Source organism: Rhynchophorus ferrugineus, unplaced genomic scaffold (assembly GCF_030347505.1).
Source record: "Rhynchophorus ferrugineus isolate W39M unplaced genomic scaffold, kcgeb_rfMv2 rfM10, whole genome shotgun sequence".
NCBI classification, from domain to species: Eukaryota; Metazoa; Arthropoda; class Insecta; order Coleoptera; family Curculionidae; genus Rhynchophorus; species Rhynchophorus ferrugineus.
In genome coordinates, this window is record NW_027472589.1 from 32670936 (window position 1) to 32694086 (window position 23151).

Here is a 23151-nt window from a genome sequence, read left to right on the forward strand (position 1 = left end):
CGATTAATCGTTCCTGAATAATTTTATTGATCGTCCATTGGTTGAAATTCGTACATTATTATATTTTCCATATATATGTATATGTATATATATATATATATATATATATATATATATATATATATATATATATATATATGAAATTTGACACGGTTAAAGCTTATAACGAGTAAGCAATTTTAGGCCTAATTATTTTGTGTAATATGTACAAATAAATATATTCCAACAAATCGAAAACGCCCAAATCAAGCAATGTGGTAGAGCCGTCAGATTGGTGACACAAAATGTATGAACAAACTAAGCGCGTAGCCGTGCGGGCTAAGAGTTTGAACCACCGACAATAACACTGTGACCACGTAAAGTTATATTTTATACTTTTTGCAGCTATGCAAGAAACACCCGACATATGTGAAAAATTTATCCCAAATAGAATAATAAGAATCGTGTGTTTATTTTGCCCACAAGATACTTAGATTTTCGAATTCACAATATTGATGTATTTTGATGTTTGATGAAGGAAAAATTGTACATGTGTCATTGTACTAAAGGCAATTCTAAAGGCTGTTAAGATTTTTTTGTAAATATGACATTGACTTCCGATTAATCTCAGGTTTCGTTAGTAAATACATTTCTTAACAAGGCACTTACCGAATATTGCAGTTAATAAATACGTAGTTTGTATGTCAAGAGCTAAAATTAATATTGCATAGAATATTAACAGTTATAAAATAGTCTCATAGAATTTTTAAGTGGGCCACATGGGATATAAGGCAAATTAGAAAGCAATAGATAAATGAAAATCATACAAGACCAACTAAAGGTGACCTATCTGCAAGGGCGAGATTGAAGAGTGAAATAAATAAGCAAAAAACAATGCAATAAAATAGTGAGAAATATGGATAAAGGATAAGTACTATGTGAATACATAAATTAAGTAAAATATACAGAAGTTCAAATTAAAATAACTACATAACTTGCATAGATGGACACATAGGATAAATAAAAAAAAATATGAATTATAAACAGTACATTTCTCAACATTTTAAAGCATTAATATATATTAAGGTGTTTAATGATTAAAGCAATAAGATATATGACTATATGACATTTTATTCTTTGAATATTGTATCAATTATTTTGATTATTTACTTTAGAGACCTAAGTTTTGGAAAATCATCAGTTAACTTAATGTTTCTAATTGTACATTCCCTTAATATACTTTTCTATATTGTTAAAAATAAATTACCTAATTGTTTGTTTATTATTAAATATTAATATTATATTTATTTATATTAAATTTTATATTACAACAATACGTGCATGCTAAATTTAGATATCTGCGCATTTCTTCGTAAAATAAAGTAGATCTTTAAGTAAAATAAAAGATTTTGTTATTTTAAACCATGAAGAGAATTGCAAGGGGACATGAGGAAAGACTCCATTCTCGTGAGAATATTGAAGTATTGAAGCTTTTGGATATCACTAGAACAGGACACAGACTCAAAAGAATCAAACCATCTGATCTTGTGTAGTATTGTGTAGTGAGGTGCATATAATAAAAAAATACAGCAGTGACATGTATAAACATTATTTCACCAGACACTGAGGTGAGGCCGATGGGTCCTCCCAGTTATACGTATATTTAAACTGTCATAAAGAGAAATTGTAGGTTAGTCAGAAACGACTAGTAACTATGTAATAATTAAATAATAATAAAAAATTTAAACCAATCACATTTCATAATATATAAAATATAATAGTAGTAAATAAATACAAATAAAAATAGCTAATCAGTATCTGTTGAATATATTGACCCGCTGCGCAATATGCCGTGGTTTATACTCTAAAACTTTTAAGAAAACTACTTCTTATCTTAGATACTATCAATTATAATACAAAGGTTAATGAGCAATGAATATTATTTACACACATTCTATAACGGATTATATACTCGAAAGATAAATTATATTTCTAGAAAATAAAATTTATCAGTTGTTGTGAAGTACCAGGTTATCGAAAAAATTATTTGAAATGTGGTTCTTCAAACTGTTATCTAAAGTAGATGTTTTCACTTGATTATTTTGCACCTTGTTGAACCTAATGATATTATAGTCACCTTCAATTAAATTTCTATTAAAAATAATTAATTTTAAATTAAAATAAGTTAAGCTATAAAAAGTACAGATGATGGTCAACAAGATTAATAGCTCAAAAATTGTTTATATTAATTTTGTGTTTTTTAAAAATTTAGTAAATTATATCGCTTGAGGGATGCCCAATTTCTCAAACAGAATAAAAAAAATTAAAGGAAAAGTCAACGCGTCAAGATAGGAGAGTGCCAGAAACATTGAAAGATAGATCAGAATGCTACTGAATTCTTAGTGAATATTTACAATAGAGTACGGCAATATGAAAAGTCCGTAAGGTTGGCAAATAACAGGTATACTCTCATTGGTGAAAGAGATACTATAAAATATAACAAACAAAAATAAATAAAGATGTATATAAGTTAATTTTACTGTATTATAATCTAATATGACAATTAAGAAAATATACATCAAGTGAATAAATTGTTTGAACATGCAAAAATTTGTTATGGTAATTATTTAAGAAAAATATTAGCTTATTGCCGTAATATATTAATATTTCATTATAAAAATTGCACAACGCTTCTATTTATAGTATATATTATATGGAAACTATCGAGCCATACTCGATAATTCTAATAAATATATAATTTTTTTATGTTTTATTAAAAGAATGTTTTTTAAATATATTTTAAAGTCTCCTTTTACCAATTAGAGGTTTATCTGGACTGGACCTACTGTTTAACGTGGGCTCCGAACCACTGTCCTCAGCATTAAGCCTACCAACTGGCGAGTGACCAACGTTAGAAATCATCCCAGAAGACATCCGGTCTTACCCAGTCTGGTTACTGGCGTGACTGGGATCATTGTCGGATTTTACACTCTTGCCTAGAACAATCACAAATTCTAAACAACCACAAATATAAATTTACGACCATACCCCAGCAGGATTAGAAATCGTGGCTTTCGCAACAGTAGGAGGGTCGTCCTATCGCCTTTACCACTGCGCCACCAAGCCAGGATTAAAAGAATATGTCACACTTTTTTATATTTTCGATGTTTGTGACACAAGTAGGTTGTTTCTTTAATGAAATTTCAGAGAAATTTGTTCTATATATAATATATAAACAGTAAAATTTTATTAGAATTTATTCATATTATTTAATTTAATTTAATCATATTATTTCATTAGAACCATTTAAGTCTAATAAAATAATAGTTTTTGCAAAAGTAGCGACAACTTTTGGTTCTGTTTATGAGTTGTGGGGAACTTGATGATTGAAAAGAGTGTGTTATGGTCCGATGAATCATCGCTTACATTGTTTCCTAGAAATGGCCGAGTTTAGGTCTTGAGAACCCTTCCTACAGACCAGTATGGTGACGATTCCGTGGTGATTTTTGGGTGGAAATATCGTGGTATCCAACTATTTCTCCCGTTTACATCACGGACAGTATTATTGCGAATAAATATCTCGTCATCTCCTTACGTAAAAAATTTTACATTACGTTAAGTCACCGAAATTGTGTTTAGTTGTTTTCAATAAAAGTAAACAACTTTTTGTTTCGATTCAAATGCCGAATTCCACTTCAACAAAGCAACATTCGCGAAACTTTTGAACTTTAATTAAAAGGAAAGCAGCGCCGAGTGTTATCGCTTGCATTCTAAAACTCATCGTGAACAAACAACGTCGATTTCGACACTTGAAAACTAGTTTAAAAGAACTAGAAGTGACAATTTCAATGTAAAAAATAAACAGGATCTGCATATATACAAAAAGAAAAATAATATGTTTATGGATGGGAAATACATTCTGATGAAAAATTAAAGCATCGATTGATTCTTTTTATATTGTTACATGTTACTTTCGATTAACTATATATATATATATATATATATATATATATATATATATATATGGCTGCGGGAACGCCAGAGATCGACAAAACGAAGAAAAGAATGGTCAAAGGGTCAGACACATGCTCATTAAACTCCATTTCCTTAAATTAATTCTATTTTGTCGGTCTAATAGGCTTGAATGTTCTCTTTGCTTCGTTAAAATAGACTTTTCGATCTTACGAACTCGCTACATTTTTAAGCTCTCAATTGTACGACTCGTTATTGGTAAATATGCTTTATTTCTGTAACATGAATATGAACCCTTATAAAAGCGAATGGCTGTAATTTAAATATAGGGGTACTATTTAGCCCCTTTCACAGTTAATATAACCAAAATCGTTATATTCCTATTGATATATATTCCTATTCTTAATAAACAGTTTTATATGCCCATTTTGCCAAGTTTTTGGAAATTTGAAGCTTCATAAAGAGAAATTAATAAAATGCGTTTTATTTAACATACTGTCTATCATTATCTATAATCTAGACACGTCTTTTAGGCATTCTAAAAAAAAATAGTTTTCTAAAATAATTAATTTCTTAGCATTTAGAAAGTTGAAGAAGAAGTTACCTTCTACCGGCCTATAAGTTTACTATCTATAATCAACAATATTTTTCTGACAATATAGATCAAGAGACACTAACTATTATGTTATATAAAACAAATAAGTAAAGACCTAAATGTTAAAATGCTCTTGTATCGGTTGTATTTTTGGATATATCCTAGGCTTTTGATAAATTGTCACGCACAATGCTGAAGGTTTAATTAGATAGATAGTTTACTATAAAACTTTGTATTATGTGCTATACTCGGCATCTTGGTACGGCTGGATCCCATTGGCATTCCAAATTGCTATTCTAGTATCCTTATTTTTTATTTCTGCTAGATGAGATAGAGATTGTTCCTACTTGTTCAATTTTGCTATTGATTTTAATAGTAGTTTGTTAGTAGTAGCTTTTTAAATTAAAGAACCCCTATTTCAATTTGGGTAGTTAAGCATGAGATATGGATATTTCAGAATAGAATATTGGGACACTCTCGACAAGACGCTACGGGTACAATTTAGAATAACATTTGATTAGGTTTTGAAAATATATTATTTTTAATGCTGGAAAAACAGGAATGAAATTATTCCTGGAACAGTATTAGTTTTCCTCCAGATCCCATGACGACTACTATGGAAAAATGAACAAAAAAATAGCTTTGCTTTGGTTCAAAAATCAATTTTTAACAAATTTGGAAGAACAATCCGATTATTGTTATGGATAATACAAGAATAAATAATAGAAAAGATATCACCAAGTGTCTCGACTATGATGCTTCATCTAATTAAGGAATGACTGGCAAAACACAAATTTTGTTGAAAAATATTTGGAGATGACGTGTTGAAGAATGAACTATTACACATTTTGTTGAATTCCTTGGGCAACTCGGACAGCCATATGCGCGCAAACTCCTCTACGTCGTCGTCGATGTTGAATCATTGACCTCCGAGAGCTTCTTTCCCATCCAAACATGTGGTCGTCAGAGAGCGATAAATCTGGACTGTAGGGGGGGGGGGGGTTCCAGTACCTCCCACCCTAATTTCGATATTGCATCAAGCGTGAAACGCGCGGTACGAGTATGATCCTGGAGAAGAATAGCACTTCGTGCTGGAATGCTCCTCCGTTTCGAGCGATAAGCGGGTTTCACGTGTGTTTTAAGAAGGTTAGAGTAGTATGCAGCATTGATTGTACGTTGGGTGCGTAGGAAATCGACGTACAGCACGCCCCGCCGTTCCCAGAAAACTGTACGCAGAACCTTATCCGCGGATCTGCTTATATTCGCTTTGACTGTAGACCCTTCCTCCTTCTTCCACCACTCTTTAGACGATAGCTTACTTTCGAGAGTGTAATAGTGTATCCATGTGACAAACAAAACATACACGCGCGCCACCTGCAGCGTTTGTCTCATTCATATTTGAACCTAAATACTCATGTATTTAGTTAGAATGTATGAAAAGAACTGATACTAGCTATTTGGCAGATGATATGTCTGATCATTTCGACGATATAGAGACGAAAGTCAGAATTTTATCAAAAAAAATATAACCAACTAGAGTAGAAGAAGAAAATAAAAATAAATACAGCAATATCAAAATTACTTGAGAGGAAACATTGAATTAAAACACGAAACGAAGGAAACAAGAATCAGACGTGAAAATATAAATAAGCTCCCTAATGAAAGTGAAAGACATTAATTGGATATTACCATTGTTAATTAGATGAATCCAGCGGATTTTACTACATATAAAACGATAGAACTATGACTAGAACTGTGAAAAAACCTTCAACGAAAATACAATAAAACCCTACACTACAAACTATTGTAGCTGTATAAAGTTTAAGATAATATATGTTTTACTTACATTTGTACTTTTTTATGTCAGAGTAACAATTAACCAATAATCAAGTACTGACGTCATACAATTTGATGACGTGCATTGGTTAGTTTAATGGACGAGCTATAGAACTGATGCCAGATATATTGCTGCTCTGATTTGATTAAAAACATTTTAAATGAATACCTTTCCATTTTAATAGATATTTTTTTGTAAATTCATGACAAAATTTTATATTACTCGCAGAAATGCGAGTAAATAACAATGATTAATTCATTCGAAATGATCTAATAAAGTCGACGAAAGGAGTCTATTTAAACGTAATTATCTTAATCTACCCAAAAAAGCTTTAAGATGTTATTTTTCGCCCTAATTTTTTTTCTCGCCAGCATTCTCGCCCTCGACCCGTCCGCCTAACAATGGCCTTTTGTTTTATTAACCCTTTTTGATACGAACATAATTAATAACTGACAGCTGAATAGGAGGTAGTAAACTAGCTATTCCACTATAAAGGTCTGGAATAAATGTCTTCCAGCTGTTGCAGCTTGGGGAAGGGGACGCAATAGTACAATTTGTAGACCGGGGGCGGTAGTTGTTAATTAAATATGTGCTTAATCTTTTCGAAAGGGGCGGGAGGGGGCGCTGTGGAGGTTTCCGCAGTTTGTTTCTGGTGCTGGCTGGTGTTACTGGTAGGAGAGAAGATTTTTGGGTGTGGCAAAGTGTCGATCGATTCGCAATATACGCTTTTTGCCATCCATTCCGCAATATGTATTTATTGCTCCGATTTTTTTCTCCTATATAAATCTAATTTTATTTGTTTATTGTAGGAAGGCCATAGGAAGATATCCGGACAGTTTTCTGACGAAATAAAATAATTACAAATGTTTAATAAATATATTATTGGTATACGATTTAAAAGAAACACGAACCAAAGTTAAACCATTATAAATACCCAAAGGCTTTCCAGCTATTTGATGGACACACACACAAAATGACACTTTATGTAACAATGCGCAATGAAAAGGGTGTATATATAACCTTGTACCAATTATTATAGTTATTTACTTGATAGATCTAGTTTTTGAGAAATCAGTAGTTCATTTAGTGTAATTAAGTATAATTGTGTTCGTTATTGTTTTAATTAATTTGCAGTTAATTATTACTTCAGCTAATATTTTATATTTATGATTATAACAAAAATAAATTAAAATCATGATACATAGATGGCGCTACTAGAATTAAATCCATATATTTTTTTAGTTAGCCCTAACCCTCAAGAAATGCGTGTATAAATTTGAGAGCCGTCGAATCATTAGTTTGTGAATTATAGCATTTTGAATGGAGCAACTTTTGTTAGTGTGAAAAAATGGATAAAAGGAATTTCGCGTGTTGATAAAATATTGCTTTTTGAAGGAAAAATTACAGTTGAAGCAACAACTTGGCTTGATGCCAAGTCTCCAGATACTGTCCCAAGAAAATCAACCATCAAAGATAGATATGCTAAGTTTAGACGTGGTGAAATGAGCACCGTAGACGGTTCACGCATTGGACGCCCAAAAGAAGTTGTTACCGATGAAAACATTTAAAAAATCCACAAAATCATTTTGAATGACCGTACATTTAAATCGAATGAAATAGCATACACTCTAAAGATATCAACTGAACGTGTACATCATATCATTCACGAATATTTGGGTATGAGAAAGCTTTCTGCAAAGTGGATGATGATCAAGAGTAATAATCACGAGTTTTTGCATCGATATTTGACAATGCATAAAACATGACTTCACACGATGAAACCGCTCCAAAGCGTGGGAAAACGCAACAGTCCGCTGGCAAGGTTATGGAATGCGCATGGAATAATTTTCAATGATTACCTTGAAAAAGGAAGGACCATCAACAGCGACTATTGTATAGCGTTATTGGACCGTTTGAAGGACGAAATCGCCGAAAAACTGCCGCATTTGAATAAAAAGAAAGTGCTGCTTCACCAAAACAATACACCGTACCAAAATTCCATGAATTGGGCTTCGAATTGCTTCTTCAACCAGCGTATTCTCCAGATCTGCCCCCCGCGACTATCTCAAAAGATTGCTCGCTGGGAAGAAATTTTCGTCGAATGAGAAAAGGTGATCGCCGAAACTGAGGCCTATTTTGAAGCAAAAAAAAAATGGTTTGAAGAATTGGAGGGTCGGTATAATCAGCGTATCACACTTGAAGGGAATTATGTTGAATAAAAGAAAACTAATTTTACCAAAAAAAAAATGTGTTTTACTATGGTAGATCGGGGATTTTCCAATTGACATATTATTTGATGCTCTGAAATTGTTGCAGTTGTGAAAATAATCTTACACATAATAGTCTTGTTATAATGTAATAATTTAAACTTATCAATACTTTGTTGATTATTACAATTTAATGGAAATTATATTTAATTAAACTCTATTCAAAAAAGGTTAGTACGTTAATCTTAGTTCTTGACATAGTTTGCATGTATTTTAATATACAGATATTTGTTACTGTAATTAATGTTATATACCAAATATATTTCTGATCTTATATTTCAATCTATTATGAAAAAAAAAAGATTAACTTTATAAATTGTGCTCGAATTTCGATCACAGGGCGATCACTAGTTGTTGATCTTCATTGTGAATTTCTTCGTTCGACACATAGCTAATCATCAAATTTATTTGTTTACGCGCCAGAGAACAAAACTAACAATGTTGTTCATGAAAATACATTACAATATACACTATATTTTTGACCTATTTCTTTATAATAATTAATTATTTCAGTTGGATAACGTCTGTCGGGTCATTTAGTATATGATAAATAATTACCTTTGAAGCACTTGCTATATTGATTAAACAGCTTTTAAATAGGCACATGGACAAGAACCGATAACCTGCAAAAATATATTTAACAACATTTTACGGGTATCTTTAATCTTAAATCGCCGATTTTCCCTCTCGAAAAAAAGGACTCCGGATCCCGGCAAAATATTGTTTACATACTCGAAACCATCAAAAACGGATCCGTTATCGTATTAGGCGAATCCCCTGAAGGAAAATATCGACTGGCGCCAAATTACGATCGTCATCCATCACCAGGAAGGCTGTTTTTGAACGGAGACCAATTAAAAAATTAGCGGTTTACCGCATCTTCCTCTCTCTCTTTCTCCAACTCCCATCCTTCGATCCCCAGCGATCTCTCGATATTTCTCCGTTTCCTCGGCGGGGGTGGGGGTCGCGTTTTTTCGTCTACCGTCGCCGACGTCGTCTTCCTCCTCTTCTTCTCTTTTCCTTCTTCGTTTTTCGCCTGCGATCGCTGCGGAAAACGGTTATTACCCTGACGCGATAATGGTTATTAGACGATTTTTGCTCGATCAGCGTCCCCGGAAAGAACTATGAAATATCGCCGTTTCTTCTTGGTTAAATCACGACGTAATAACCGTAAAGACCGGTTCCGGTGCACCGTCCCACCCCCCCTCTGCGCTCCCCCTCTTTCTCGATCTTACTCCGTGTAAGTAAGTTGATTACGTCGTTGGTACAGAACGGACGGACGGGGGGAGCACTTGTTACACGGCCATCTTCGATTGTACGAGCGTGAGTAGGATCTGTGTCGGATCAGTCGGGCGAATGCGACGGTTTTCTTATGGTAGCGGAGATTTGTGTGTGTTTCTGTTTGATGGAAATAATCAAGAAGTTACTGGATTGCAATTTGAATTATATACAAAGAATTTCGGTATAATTTTTTTCGACAAAGCTCTTGTTGAAAGCGTCTCTTTTGAATTGGAGCATTTCTTAACATGGCTAACAAAGCAAACTTATAAACTTACATATTAGATATTCCTATTTTATTAATTGTATTTTTATGGTTCTTTTTCAGGTAAAACGACGTGTTTAAATCTGAAGATATCTCAGGTATTACGTCCCAGACTGTAGTACCGTTTCAAATAGTACGCACAGCTTTTCTTAGGATTCTGCTTTATGTCAGAAATGGCTCTTAGCAAAAAATAATGAAAAACTGATGGGAATCTCTTGTGAAGTCTTAAATAAGAGCAAAAGGGTTTGTAATGTATATTTTACACAGACTGACTACAAACCGAAATGTGGGAGAGTGTTGTCTAACAGAGATACGGTTCCCAGTTGTTATTTAAACTGTAAGTCTTTTTTGATGTTAATTACATGTAACTGATTTGAAAAATATAACAAGTCTCTATTTTAGCTGAAAAAATATGTCAGGAAATATTAAGATAGAGTTGAACAGTGAAGTTATTAAAGCCCGGCAGTATGACAGATGTAATTCGACGAAGCCAGAGACTTTTTTTACTTTGTTGGTAAATGATATCTCGACTATTCTATTTAATTCACAGATTTTGCACAAAACTTAACTTCACAAGCAGTCTGTCTAACATTTTATATCACTAAATGCCTGTGTTTTTCAAAACAATCAACTATATTGGGCATTATCAACGAGACGTGATCAGAAGTATAATAGTTAGGTGAACAGAATAGCAAAGGCAAACATTTTTTATTGCAATATCATATTATAACTCAGCTTATATAACGTACAATTATATACTTACAATACATACTTGATAAAAAAAAACTTAAAAAGACATTGTAAAATAACGAGTATGCGACATACATATTGCACTCTCCTCTGTATTTGACCGAGTTAAATTTAAGATAATATTAAATGTTCCATATTCGATAGTTTATTAAACTTTGTATATTTAAAAGTCTAAGTTTTGTGTTAAATCTGTTATATTATGTTTTAATGTATTGTTAGTATAATATATTGTCATTAAACATAGAAAATTCTAAGGATTCTCCTCTGAAATAATATTTGCAATGTAAATTTCACATATATTTAAATAAAATGTATTTTTAAACATATATATATATATATATATATATATATATATATATATATATATAAAGTGAACTATTGTCCAACAAATACGAAAGTTTCTTCATCAAAACAACGACTTAGTCAACATTTTTGAAATACTATTGGATCGAATGCCATCTGAGATCCATAATATCGCCATCAGATGTGACAATCAACGAAAAACTATTGTTATTGCCAGAGAAATTGCAATTTGCTTTGAATGTAGATATATCATGCTTCAAAAGTTAAAAGAAGCAATAATTTTATCAATAGTTGATCTTTCAAATGAGATATTTTAAAATCTAATCATATCAAGTAACCCCAAAACTTTGGTAAATTTATCGATTACACTTTAATATCGGTTAGTATATTTTAAGAACGTTTGTATTAAAAATCTATGTATTTAATATCAGTAGCGCTCATAGAAAATCTACTGATATTCTTATAAAACTACCGAACAACCCAGACATCTGTTGTATCGGATCCTATAGTTCAGTAACGGTAATATGGGAATTAAATATTAAACGGTATTTTCACGACTTTTATACCGTCGTCTATATCACAACGCACATAAAACGAAATTCAGGTGTACCAAAATGTTATTGTTAAATAAAAAATGCGAAACGGAACTCATAAAAACTTTCCAGAAAATAGGTTTAGCTTTCATATATTAATCTATATACAATTAATATCTATTAAACAATATAAAATTTAATAATAAATCGCTATTTGTTACGGTCAGACCATAACAACAAAGTTTGTAAAACACTTAGTAGAAAGTTCTTACGAAAAGAAAAATTTTTAAAAATTTGACAGAAAATTAGCAAATTTAAGAAAAGTTAACTAATATCACAAACCATATAAATAGTAATAATAATAGTAGTAAAAGTCCGTCTATTTTGTGGCTAATCTATAAACCATAGAGTTATATACATAGAGAAATAGAGATTTAACTAACATAGGAAATTTTAGTGAAATGTTTCGTGACGTCCAACATCTAGATGTCGCTACTTTAAACTTATCACTTGCTTTAGTCGCTACGCTATAGGCCCCGACGGGATCTGTTGGCTCATTTCGTTTGTATGGTACATTTTTTGTTTATTTATTTTTAACACCATTTTCAGTATGGCTGACATATGGAATAGTGCGTTTAGAGATCAAGTATCAAATATTAATTTTTTTAATTTTAAAAATAACTTCCCTTCCGAAAGAAGGTATGCAAAGGCCTATATACTTTTCTTCTTGGATCAATAGTTGTAGCTCAAATAAAATAATAGCTCCTGACTGTAAATCTATTAAGAGAGGATTAACCAGTTATGCGACCACTGGATGTTGATGAGTGAGTTTTTTATTACATTTTGATAGACAATGGTACACAGAAATACAAAAAGTATACAGAAAAGTTGAGGTATTTTTATTTTCGTTTGAATCTCGTTCTTCAACATATCGCCAAGTTGAATGGAAATGGTGGAATCAAAATGAATTACGTAGAAGTATTGAGCTTAATCATTGTTACATTTCATAGAAAATTAATAGAAAAATGAAGCCCCTGGATTGTGTTGCGTCAGCGGCCAAGTGAGACTGGCGCCGTTGGTACCGCCACCAGATCCAGCTTGATTCATTGATTTCTAGAAAATTCATTATTTATTAATTCTGGATCCAACAGAGAAGAAGCTGCATGAAAATACACAACGGACAAACAGTACTTCGGAACGAATCTTCATGCAAAACTTTGCTAGAAGGAACATGTTAAATTATAGAAAAATATATTGATTAGTTGGTATAAAATCACAATTATCAGTACATAATAAATTGCTATTAAAAAAGCAACTATTGAAACCTATATGGACATACGGAACTCAATTATGGGGGTGTTAAACTAAATACAATAAACTTTAGCAGAACAAAGTCCTCAGAAATATTGTAGGGGCACCCAGATACTACAGGACTGATTACTTACATCGAGACCTTCGGGTACAGACTGTCACTCAGGAAATTAAGAGAATCGCAAAAAGATATGAGGATAGACAGACTCCATTCTGATCTCAATATCGAAGTATTACAAATTTTGGATAACAGAATATATACACTAAAAAGAATTTGATCTTGTACAGTGTAGTGTAGTAAGGTTTATTTGATAGAAAAGCAGCACTGTTAATACATAAACAGTATTACACCAGATACTAAGATAGAGTTGATGGGTCCTTCTAACAAAAATATATACCTAGATTGAATTTATTGTAAAGACAAATTGTGGATTAGTCGGCAACAACAAGTAACAATTTAACAAATAAGTTAACATCTTTAATGTATTCTAAACACCTGATATTATTATAACCGTGGCATTTAAACGTCTAAGTCTATGTCTCCAGGCTTTATGTGCTTTGCTGACTTATTTAGCCGCAACTCTTTAGCTAATGCATAATTCCCGGAAGGATTTCCTGTTGGAATTTCATCAGTTTGCATGTTCACTGGCCATTTTTGTGCTGAATGGGTCATTTGACCATCATCCAAAGACGCAGCTGCAATTCATTTTGTAATTGAACCGTTGCGAAAATCACTGATATTAAAAACGTTCTTTTAGTTACACAAGGAGCATCTAAAAAGAAAATCCACCAGTTTCCTTATTCACTACCTTCCTGAGCGTATAGAAGGCATTTTTTTTATTTAAAAGGGGAACGTTCCTTTAAACTCATATCACATCTCAATATTTTGGTAAATGTCTTGTGTATTGGCCGTTATCATTCCTGATTGTATTAATCCTTTGTTGGCAAGCTTCAACATTCTTTATATACGCGCCAGAAAACAGAACTAACAGTGTTCAAATCAAATTTAATATTTATAGCTTTTACAGGACAACACCGATGGGGTCAACTTATTATTAACAAATAACCAAATAACGTGTACGCTCAAAGAGAAATGTCATTTTCTACGAGAAGAATAGCGGAATTTAATCGAGCGGATGTTAACGGTCGGACGGGGAAAAAGTGACACCAGAAAAAGGCCAACACCAAGAATAACCTTATTAGGCACTCAGCCGGCAAGAGACGAACCGACGACACGATTTAAAATTGAAATTAGCCCCGTTATAAATCAAAATGTCACGGGAACTCGAAGCCCGCCCAATCCGGTAGACTTTTTCCCGTCGTACTCGTCGCTTTTTTCCTCGTTGTCCCCTTTCCGTCGTCTTCCATCGACGCGAAATGGGAAATACATGATCCTCGCATGCGTGACGTAAGAGACTTTCTTTATTTGGCCATATCGGAGTACAATCAGAGTTAAGAATTACCCCTTGTTAATTGTATCGGTGGAATATCTATCGAAGCAGCTCGCGGAATTGGCTAACATAAACTACATCATGAGGCTGCGACATTTTTCGGCGTCCTGTAATCACGCACATAAAGCGGTAATTCCCAAAAAAGGGAACAAAATCATCTCCATATTTCGAAGGACGTTTACAGAAGCAGCTCGATCATGCGGTCAAGTGGCTTATATTTTGAAGGATGCAATCAACGCTCTAAATAGCCAGGCTATAGTACTCAAGATCGACATCATAACAATTTCATGGCTGGATCTCCACGTACCTAGAAATACCCATAAAGCAATTCAGAAAGGTCGGGGGATAACAAAGCCGCTATCCTTTCTGATCTGCTCTTTTACCAGAGCTTTCGTTTTCGTCAAATGCTTATTTTACAAGATGATAATCCGGTTCGTATTCCCCTAGATCTAATGTCTACTTCAAATTTGTTACACCCAAGCAGGTGAAACGACTTCAAGTTTTCCAGAATAAGCTCCTCAGAAAGGTTTGTCAGAAACAATCAAATCCACAGATAACTGACACTCCAGAAGTCAAGTTCTTCCGAAAATGCGCTTGTTCGGGAGCCGATGTTGGGAGTTTGGCACCGCGTCACCGCTAATCTCCCCTTTTTGCAGGCTACAATAACCTCAGCTGTAACATAACTCAGGTGCAGTCATAACTAACTAACTAACAGATGTAAAAATGTCACGATATTAAAACGCAGCCCATTGATGTTTCTATAGCTTATCAACACTTATTCAAGAGTATTACTGATACAGGGTTCTAACTATGACGACATTCGACCGTTTTTAAAGTGTTCCTTGTTATTGTTTTGCGTGATAAGTCCTTTACTGTGATTTACTAAATACGCCGTCAATATAACTTTTATGTAAGCTAAAAGATCACCCTCTTAAACTATCTAAATGAATTCAGACATAAAAATTTGTTTATCAAGTGCTGACATTTAAAAACAGGAAGTACGCTCTGTTATGTCGCCACAAAGCTTAACATATTTAGCGGTCACTACTAGAAAACACCCATTAATAAGTTTGCCAAATGTATTTAATGAGGTGTTTGATGTTTGTCCGTGATGCTTTAACATAAAGTTGGTTCAAAATATGCTCAACATCATATGTTGTAAATCTTTTAAAATTAATTTATAGGACAGAATGCAAATAATAATGGAATAAGGAAAAACGATTTCCTTGAGTGCAGTCTTCGAATGATGTCCTTTTAATTCCTGCCTCCTCCCTTCTTCCGCAATAAGAGCCACCCTCCCGGTACTTTCTGCTCCCCGGCTTTGTTTTTCGAACGTATTAAAGCAGCAGTCGGTAATGACGGACCGTTTTTTAAAAAGTTTTTAATAAGAAAAAGGCCCGGATCAGTTTTCCGGTGTAGACAGGGGAACAATGCCTTATTTGTCTTGGAAACTTTGCGTAATCAACCTGGCGCGTCCGCCCCCCCCCGGCCCCCGTCACCCTCCTTCCCCGACGGCCTATTAAAACTTTGTTTTAAGTATTTACTTTTTAAACTCTCGTTCACGGCCCTCTCCTCTCGCGGCCCGTCGTCGTATCTCTTCCTCTCTTTGTCCTTCGCGGGCTCCGTTTTTCTATCGCGTGTTTCCTGCGACAATCTTCCGCGAGCCAAACAATCCGGCGACGGGAAATTTATAAGCCGAGAAGGAGCGAAAATTAGCAAGAAAAACCCATTTAAAGTAATGTTGTTTTATCTCTTTCGTTGGGCGATACAGCGAAGAAGGCGACGAGGAATAAACAGTGTCGTTCCGTCAGTAACGGACGGAAAATTCGAAATTCGGAAGCGAGCATGCGCATTTCTTTAACGTTTTCCGAACTTAGACATACAGTGTTAACTTAATACGTATAAACTCAGAATTGTTTTTTTAGCAGGAATGCGCTGAGATAGTCATTTCGCAACATTTCATTGGTTAGTTATTAAATTACCATTACAGACACTTGTGAAGAAACTATTTCATTAGGAATGCATGAAGAAGTGACTGATGAAATGTAATTTCGCAAAATAAATATAATTAAATGTAAATATAAAAAACAAGAAAGGCCTTTGCCCTATTTTATACTTTTTTTATACTATCAATTTAAATAAGATGTATTAAAGTCTGAATAATTGTCTGTAATACTGAAGGCAGGCTAAGTCTATATCTATTAATATTTTATTTACTTGTTCGGCACAAAAATTTAGTGAAAGAAGTTATAATTGTCTTAAAGGACAACAATAAATAATTAAAATGTATGATATTTATCAAAATTACTATTGTACTTTAAATATAGTGAAATCGAGGAGTTAAAGAGAGCGCTTAAATATAATAAAACAATCATGAGATAATATTTTCGGTACAAAATCAGCCTAAACTTGTTGGTCTACAAATTGCATTATTTCATTTTGTATTAATGTACTTTTTAAAATATATTTGTTGAAGAATTAATTAGTTAAACTGGCTGTTTTCTACAATATACATTTGCTTAACTAAATAATCCCCTTCAAAATGTTTTAATTGATGACACTTTACAAAGTGCTTGCACAGGTGTCAACAGGCACATAATAATTGCATTATAAACAAACTGAAACAAACTACCGCATTATAGAATAAAATCCTTTCTAGGGCAATTCAAACGAACCAATCAAAAAAGTGGTCTCAGTGTCTGTATTGGTGAAACCACGTAGAACATTTTCTCGGTTCTTTATGCGGATCCGGATATGGAAAGTGATAGACGTTGTACTCCGTTAAATCCAATAGTGTCGCGAGTAATGGTTCCCGAGCTAGAAACGTGTCCTCATCAAAACGATTATTTAGTTAAAATGTTCACATCGGGCTTTGTGAGCATGCCAGGAGATTTAATTCACTGATAATCGACGAAGACTGTGAAGGTGATACGAAGTTTATAGGGCCTTCTTGTTTAATAATTATTTGTTGCCTAAATAACCTAAATGCCTTAATTGTTTCTGACACTTCTGCATTGATGTCATTACTACATTGTCATCAGACTTGAAATAGCAAACTTTGTGTTTCAGACGAAGCTTACAATAAATATCACGTTCAGATTTTTTTTAGTTTACGAAAATAAATGGCGATCAATATTTTTATTACACCACTAAATCACACAAATATTTAATGATTCGGTAATAACTGAAAGATACAGGTTGATCAACTTTATGTACTCATCCTACAGCTTCAAAATCTCGGGTGTTGAAATTTTTATGAATACATTCGCTCTGAAAAACATGAACAAAACCAAAAATATCTAGCCCTTGTTATATTCATTGAAAAGCAAACTCTTAAATATTTATGGCCAATAAACTATTACGCACAATTATGTGTTTTATTCTAAGAATATGTGACGCCAGCCAGATAAGTTATTGATAAGATATTTTTAAAATCTATATATAAGTAGATCCACAAGTGATAATACAAGAATTGTAACTACATGTCTATAAAAAAAAAAGATGAACAAAGCACCAGTTATTGGAATCGATTTGGGGACATCATTCTCAGCTGCAGCAGTTTTGTCAAATGGTAAACTGGAAACTATTGCAAACCTCGAAGGATATCGCACAACTCCATCTTTCATATTTTACAATGAGGAGAATTCAAATATCAGCGTTGGTACTACAGCTGACGATCAAAGTATCAGATGTATAACCAATTTTTTTTACGGTAAGTAAAAATGTTGAATTATTTTATACATTCATATTCCAAAGAGAATATATTCAGAGACATGTATCTATTAATCGATTAGTAATCGGACGTTGTTTTTATCGATAAACTCTTGTCATTTTGTTACAAGGTACTTTCATCACTGTAGAATATGTTTTAATCAAACCTCTTTTGGAACCAGATTTATATTATTAAGCGACTTTTGAAGAGATACAGTAACAAATAGTAGCCAATCTCTCTCAGATTTTGTTGACTCACTAAATTTCTGTCTGTTCTGGCATTATCGTCATGGAAAGCAACACCTATTCTGCTGATCCAGACTTAATCTAGCTTCACTAGCATTAACTATTGATAATAGAAAGCGACTTAATGGCTTCATCATGATTCGTTAGAATTCTTTTCCAGGTCCAATAAAACTCTCATCGCCAGAAAAGTTACGCCATATTCGATGAGCATTCGTCCTTCTATGGAATCATAAAGGAAAATATGACAGAAATGAGCTTCAGAAATCTCCATTTTTAACTCGTAATACATCTTGATTGAGGAAACGCTATGACTCTAGATGATAAAAAGAACTACATCATTCTTCATAGCTTTCGACATCTAAAAGTTTCCAATTTTTTGTTCCTTTTGCTTCTGAAAATTTAACTGATACAAAACCTTCTTTGTGTTTTTTTTTCTTTTCTGATTACACACTTGTCTCTAAGATGAAGGGTTCTTAGTACTGCTTAATATTTTGTTATAGTTAAAGATCGTTATTATGGACAAGTCTCTATTATTAATTTTTAAAATATCATATTGGAATATTTTCTGTTCGGCAACTTCAAGATTAATTACTCATACGTTTTTAAATAAAAAATATGACGAGTACATGATAAGCACATAACTCAGATCAAAGATAAGGACATTGTTTATTAACTGATTAAAATATGTGAATGTATATATCTGAATAAAATGCGAATATACTGCGTCATTTAGTTTTCGTGTGGGCTTAACTTTTAAAAAAAGTTTCTGAAAGAGAAAATGTATAAAAAACGAAAATGAACCTGAGTTTTCTTAGATATGACCATCGAGCATATTGAATTTGAATAATTTTGAATATATATATTTGAACTAACACATAAGATTAGAAGACATGTTTTAAAATGTCGAATTTAGTAGCGTTTTTAAATCGTATACATCGAGCACAATTTTCAAATCACATCATTATCATTCAAGATCAACGCCATATACTTATATTGATTTGGCAGAATTCAAACTTAATGGGAATTTTTAATTATTTTTCTTTTAATTACAGATGTAAAACGGTTCATCGGTCGTGATTATAACGACGTATACGTTCAGTCAATAAAAAACGACGAAAACTATCGTTTTAATCTAACAAATGATGGTGACGATGTTGTTTTCAAGTTTAAACATAACGGAAAGCTTATGACAAAAACACCAGAAGAAGTCAGCTCGGAAGTACTCAAATATCTGAAGAATTCCGCCAGTGAATATTTGGGAGCGGAAGTTAAGGAAGCGGTTGTTTCTGTGCCAGCTTATTTTTGCAACGCTCAAAAAAAAGCTACAAGGAAAGCAGCGGAACTAGCTGGGTTAAAGGTACTAAAACTCATCACGGAACCCGTTGCAGGTGCACTGCATTATTTTAGAGAAAATCCCGAAATAAAAGGAAAAATTTTGATTTATGACTTTGGAGGCGGCACTTTTGACGTCTCAGTTATTGAGGTAAAAGGCAAGGATTTCAATGTGCTGAACGTGGAAGGTAATAGTTTTCTTGGTGGGCGTGACATGGACAATTTACTTATTGATTACTTCAAGAAAATATTGAAGAATAAATATGGACAACAAATTATAACCCCAAAGTTAATAAAACGATTGAAAGAAAAATGCGTGGTGCTGAAAGAAAAGCTTTCTATTCAACATGAGTATTGCGTTGTGCTAGAATGCGTCAATGGAAGTGAAGAAGATTTTGAGTTATCAATAACACGTAAGCAGTATGAAGAAATTATACACCAATTAGTTGCAATGTCTATGGATAGTGTTAAAAAATGTCTAAGAGACCTAAATATTACTCCAGAAGATATAACCAATGTGATACTTGTTGGTGGTGTAACGAGAACACCATTGATACGAAGTACGGTAGCTCAATATTTTGGAGCAAGCAAAATCAAAACCGACGTAAATCCTGATGAAACTGTCGCACTTGGTGCAGCATATCAAGCAGCTTTATTAATTAAACAGTGTACAAAAAAAGAAAACATTAGAGTAACTGAAGTAACACCCTTGTCGTTGGGAATAGAAACATGGAGGGGCTTAATAAGTAGAATAATTGAAAAAGGTTCGAAATTGCCACTCAGTAGGGACAAAGAATTCATAACAGCAGTTAATGACCAAAGTTCAATAGGTATTAAAATTTATGAAGGCGAGCGAAGCCAAACAATTTATAATAACTATCTAGGTCAATTCACCTGCGGTAATCTGCCAAAAGGTAAAGCAGGTGACGTTAAAGTTGCAGTGACATTTATTCTTGACAGCGACGGAATACTTAGAGTAGAAGTTAAAGTTTTATCTACAGGCAGAAAAACCAAGTTTAGTGTAACTTTGCAGGAATATCGACTATGTGAAAATGAAATAAAATGTAAAGTAGAAGATGCAGAGAAAAACAGACACGATGATGACGTATTTAAATCTTACGTAAATATTTATGTTATCGTTAAAAGAGTCATAAACCACATAATGTACGGTCTAGAAAACATACCTTCGATTATTGAAAAAGAATATGTTAAACGCAAATGCTCTGAATTAGATGAGTATATAGAACAAACAAACTCTCATTCATCTTTCGACGAAATACTAGAGAAATTTCAAGCATTTCATAAAGTAATTAAAGGTATAGTAGATGTTATTGACGTGGACTTTGAAGAAGCTTTAGAAACGATAACTGATGTAATAGAAGAATATGAATGACGGCTTCACCCCAAAATAATAAAATTTCCTAATTTGTCTTTTGTTTCCTAGACAATTAACATTAATACAAATCATGGTATAATATAAATCAAAGGTAATAGAAGCAGACTTTTAGTAGGGGCTGATATATAAGGCAGTCGTATAAAATTGCTATTATTCCAAGGTTGTTTCATGAACTATTTTAACATCAGTTAGTAATTAATAATATTGTTGTATTGACTTAAAAACATTATGTAAATCATACATATTTTAATGTAAACCTATTTACAACTATGTATAATTAGCTGATTAAATTATAATTGTATTAATAATTGTAAATATATTCGTATTAAATTTTATTATACAAATTCACATTATTTATTATATGCCCACTCCATGATTTCTTACTTTAATTTACTCCATTGTAAACAACAGTATGACCATTAATCATTTTATACTGCCCTGCAATATTCCTGGATGTCTCACAAGCTTTTGATCGGGTTTGGCATTTGGGATTAATCTATAAGATGAGCAAAATATTACCGCGCAACTATTGTCAGTTGCTGGAGTTATATTTATTCGGAAGAAAATTTAGAGTATCGCACGAAATGGCGTTGTCGACATTTAAAAATATCTCGGCTGGAGTTTCACAAGGTAGCGTCTTAGGACCTCTCCTGTATCTGCTCTACACTGCTGACATTCCAACAACAAAAGAAACACTTCTTGGAACATTTGCTGATGACACAGTTATTATGGCAAAAGATATATCTCTGCCTAGGGCAATAGAAAAAGTGCAAGTGGCAGTCAACAAAATCTACAAATGGACAAAAGATTGGAAAATTCAACTTAACAGCTCCAAAACTATCCACGTTAATTTTGCATTAAGGTGAAATAATAAAAACTTAATTATATCAGTCAATGGATGCCCGATTCCTCAAGCAGAATCAGCAAAATACCTTGGAATCCATCTTGACGGTACATTAAATTGGAAGCATCACGTTAGACAAAAAGCAAAACACATTAGAACCAAAATAAAACAACTATACTTATTAGTCGGAAGATACTCTCAACTTGATCCAAAATCAAAGAGGTTGATCTATAATACAATTATAAAGCCAATTTGGACCTATGGGGTGTAAATATGAGGTTGCACTAAAAAGTCAAATCAGTTAGTCATACAGCGCTGTCAAAACAAGGTTCTTGGATTGATTACCAATGCCTATCGCTATGTAACCAATGAAGAACTGCACGATGACCGGGAAATCAAATGGATTTGCGAAGTTGTGCAGGATTTCGCCTTGAAACACGAAAGAAGATTACTAAATCATACTAACGTGGAAGCAATACAACTGCTGGACAGTGCGCAGGATGTCAGGAGATCGAAACGAACAAAACCATACGAACTTGTGTGAACATTTAGTGTGTATTATTAGTGTAAACTATAGCTATAAGTTAATAATTAATAAATAATTATAATTTTATAATTGAGGAATACATACTGATGTATTTTCTCGCACTCGTCTTGTTTGTTAATTAATCCAAACACATAGGAAAAGTAGTAATAAATTAATTGTAATAATAATAATAATTAAGATTGTACTAAGCGTATCTAATAAAGATGTTATAAAAAAATCATTTTATGAATGTCAGATCGCTTCTTTCCATTCCGGTTATCAGTATATTTTCCTTAATTTCTTGATATTCTCCCACCACTACATACCCTTTATACATCTATACAGTTTTTTCCTCTTTCCGAGTTTGCAAATTTCCAATTTGTGATATTTTCTCTCCTTTTCCCTTACAAGTTCCGTCTCTTCCCGAGACATGCTTTCTCTCCCTGTATCCATGTTTATTTTTATTGTTCATGATATACTATATATTACTAGGTTTTCCTATCTCTATTAAACGAGTCTTATCACCCAATGTTCTGTCATTTCTTACTAATAATT

The 23151-nt window shown here is 33.0% G+C and overlaps 2 protein-coding genes across 3 annotated transcripts in view; one reads left to right on the forward strand and one right to left on the reverse strand.

Annotated features, from left to right (window-relative positions):
- LOC143203478 (uncharacterized) overlaps positions 1 to 23151 on the reverse strand; it is a 310987-nt gene that overhangs the window by 143384 nt on the left and 144452 nt on the right. The window lies entirely within an intron of this gene.
- On the forward strand, positions 18001 to 21374 carry LOC143204326 (heat shock-related 70 kDa protein 2). The gene is made up of 2 exons (XM_076416916.1): positions 18001 to 18253; positions 19551 to 21374. The coding sequence occupies exons 1-2, from the start codon at positions 18043 to 18045 to the stop codon at positions 21221 to 21223; spliced, it is 1884 nt and encodes a 627-aa protein (XP_076273031.1). The 5' UTR covers positions 18001 to 18042; the 3' UTR covers positions 21224 to 21374.

Coding starts and splice junctions, on each gene's coding strand:
- LOC143204326 (XM_076416916.1), top strand. CDS start 18,043: ATGAACAAAGCACCAGTTATTGGAATCGATTTGGGGACATCATTCTCA. Junction 18,254..19,550: donor TATAACCAATTTTTTTTACG/GTAAGTAAAAAT, acceptor TTTTAATTACAG/ATGTAAAACGGTTCATCGGT.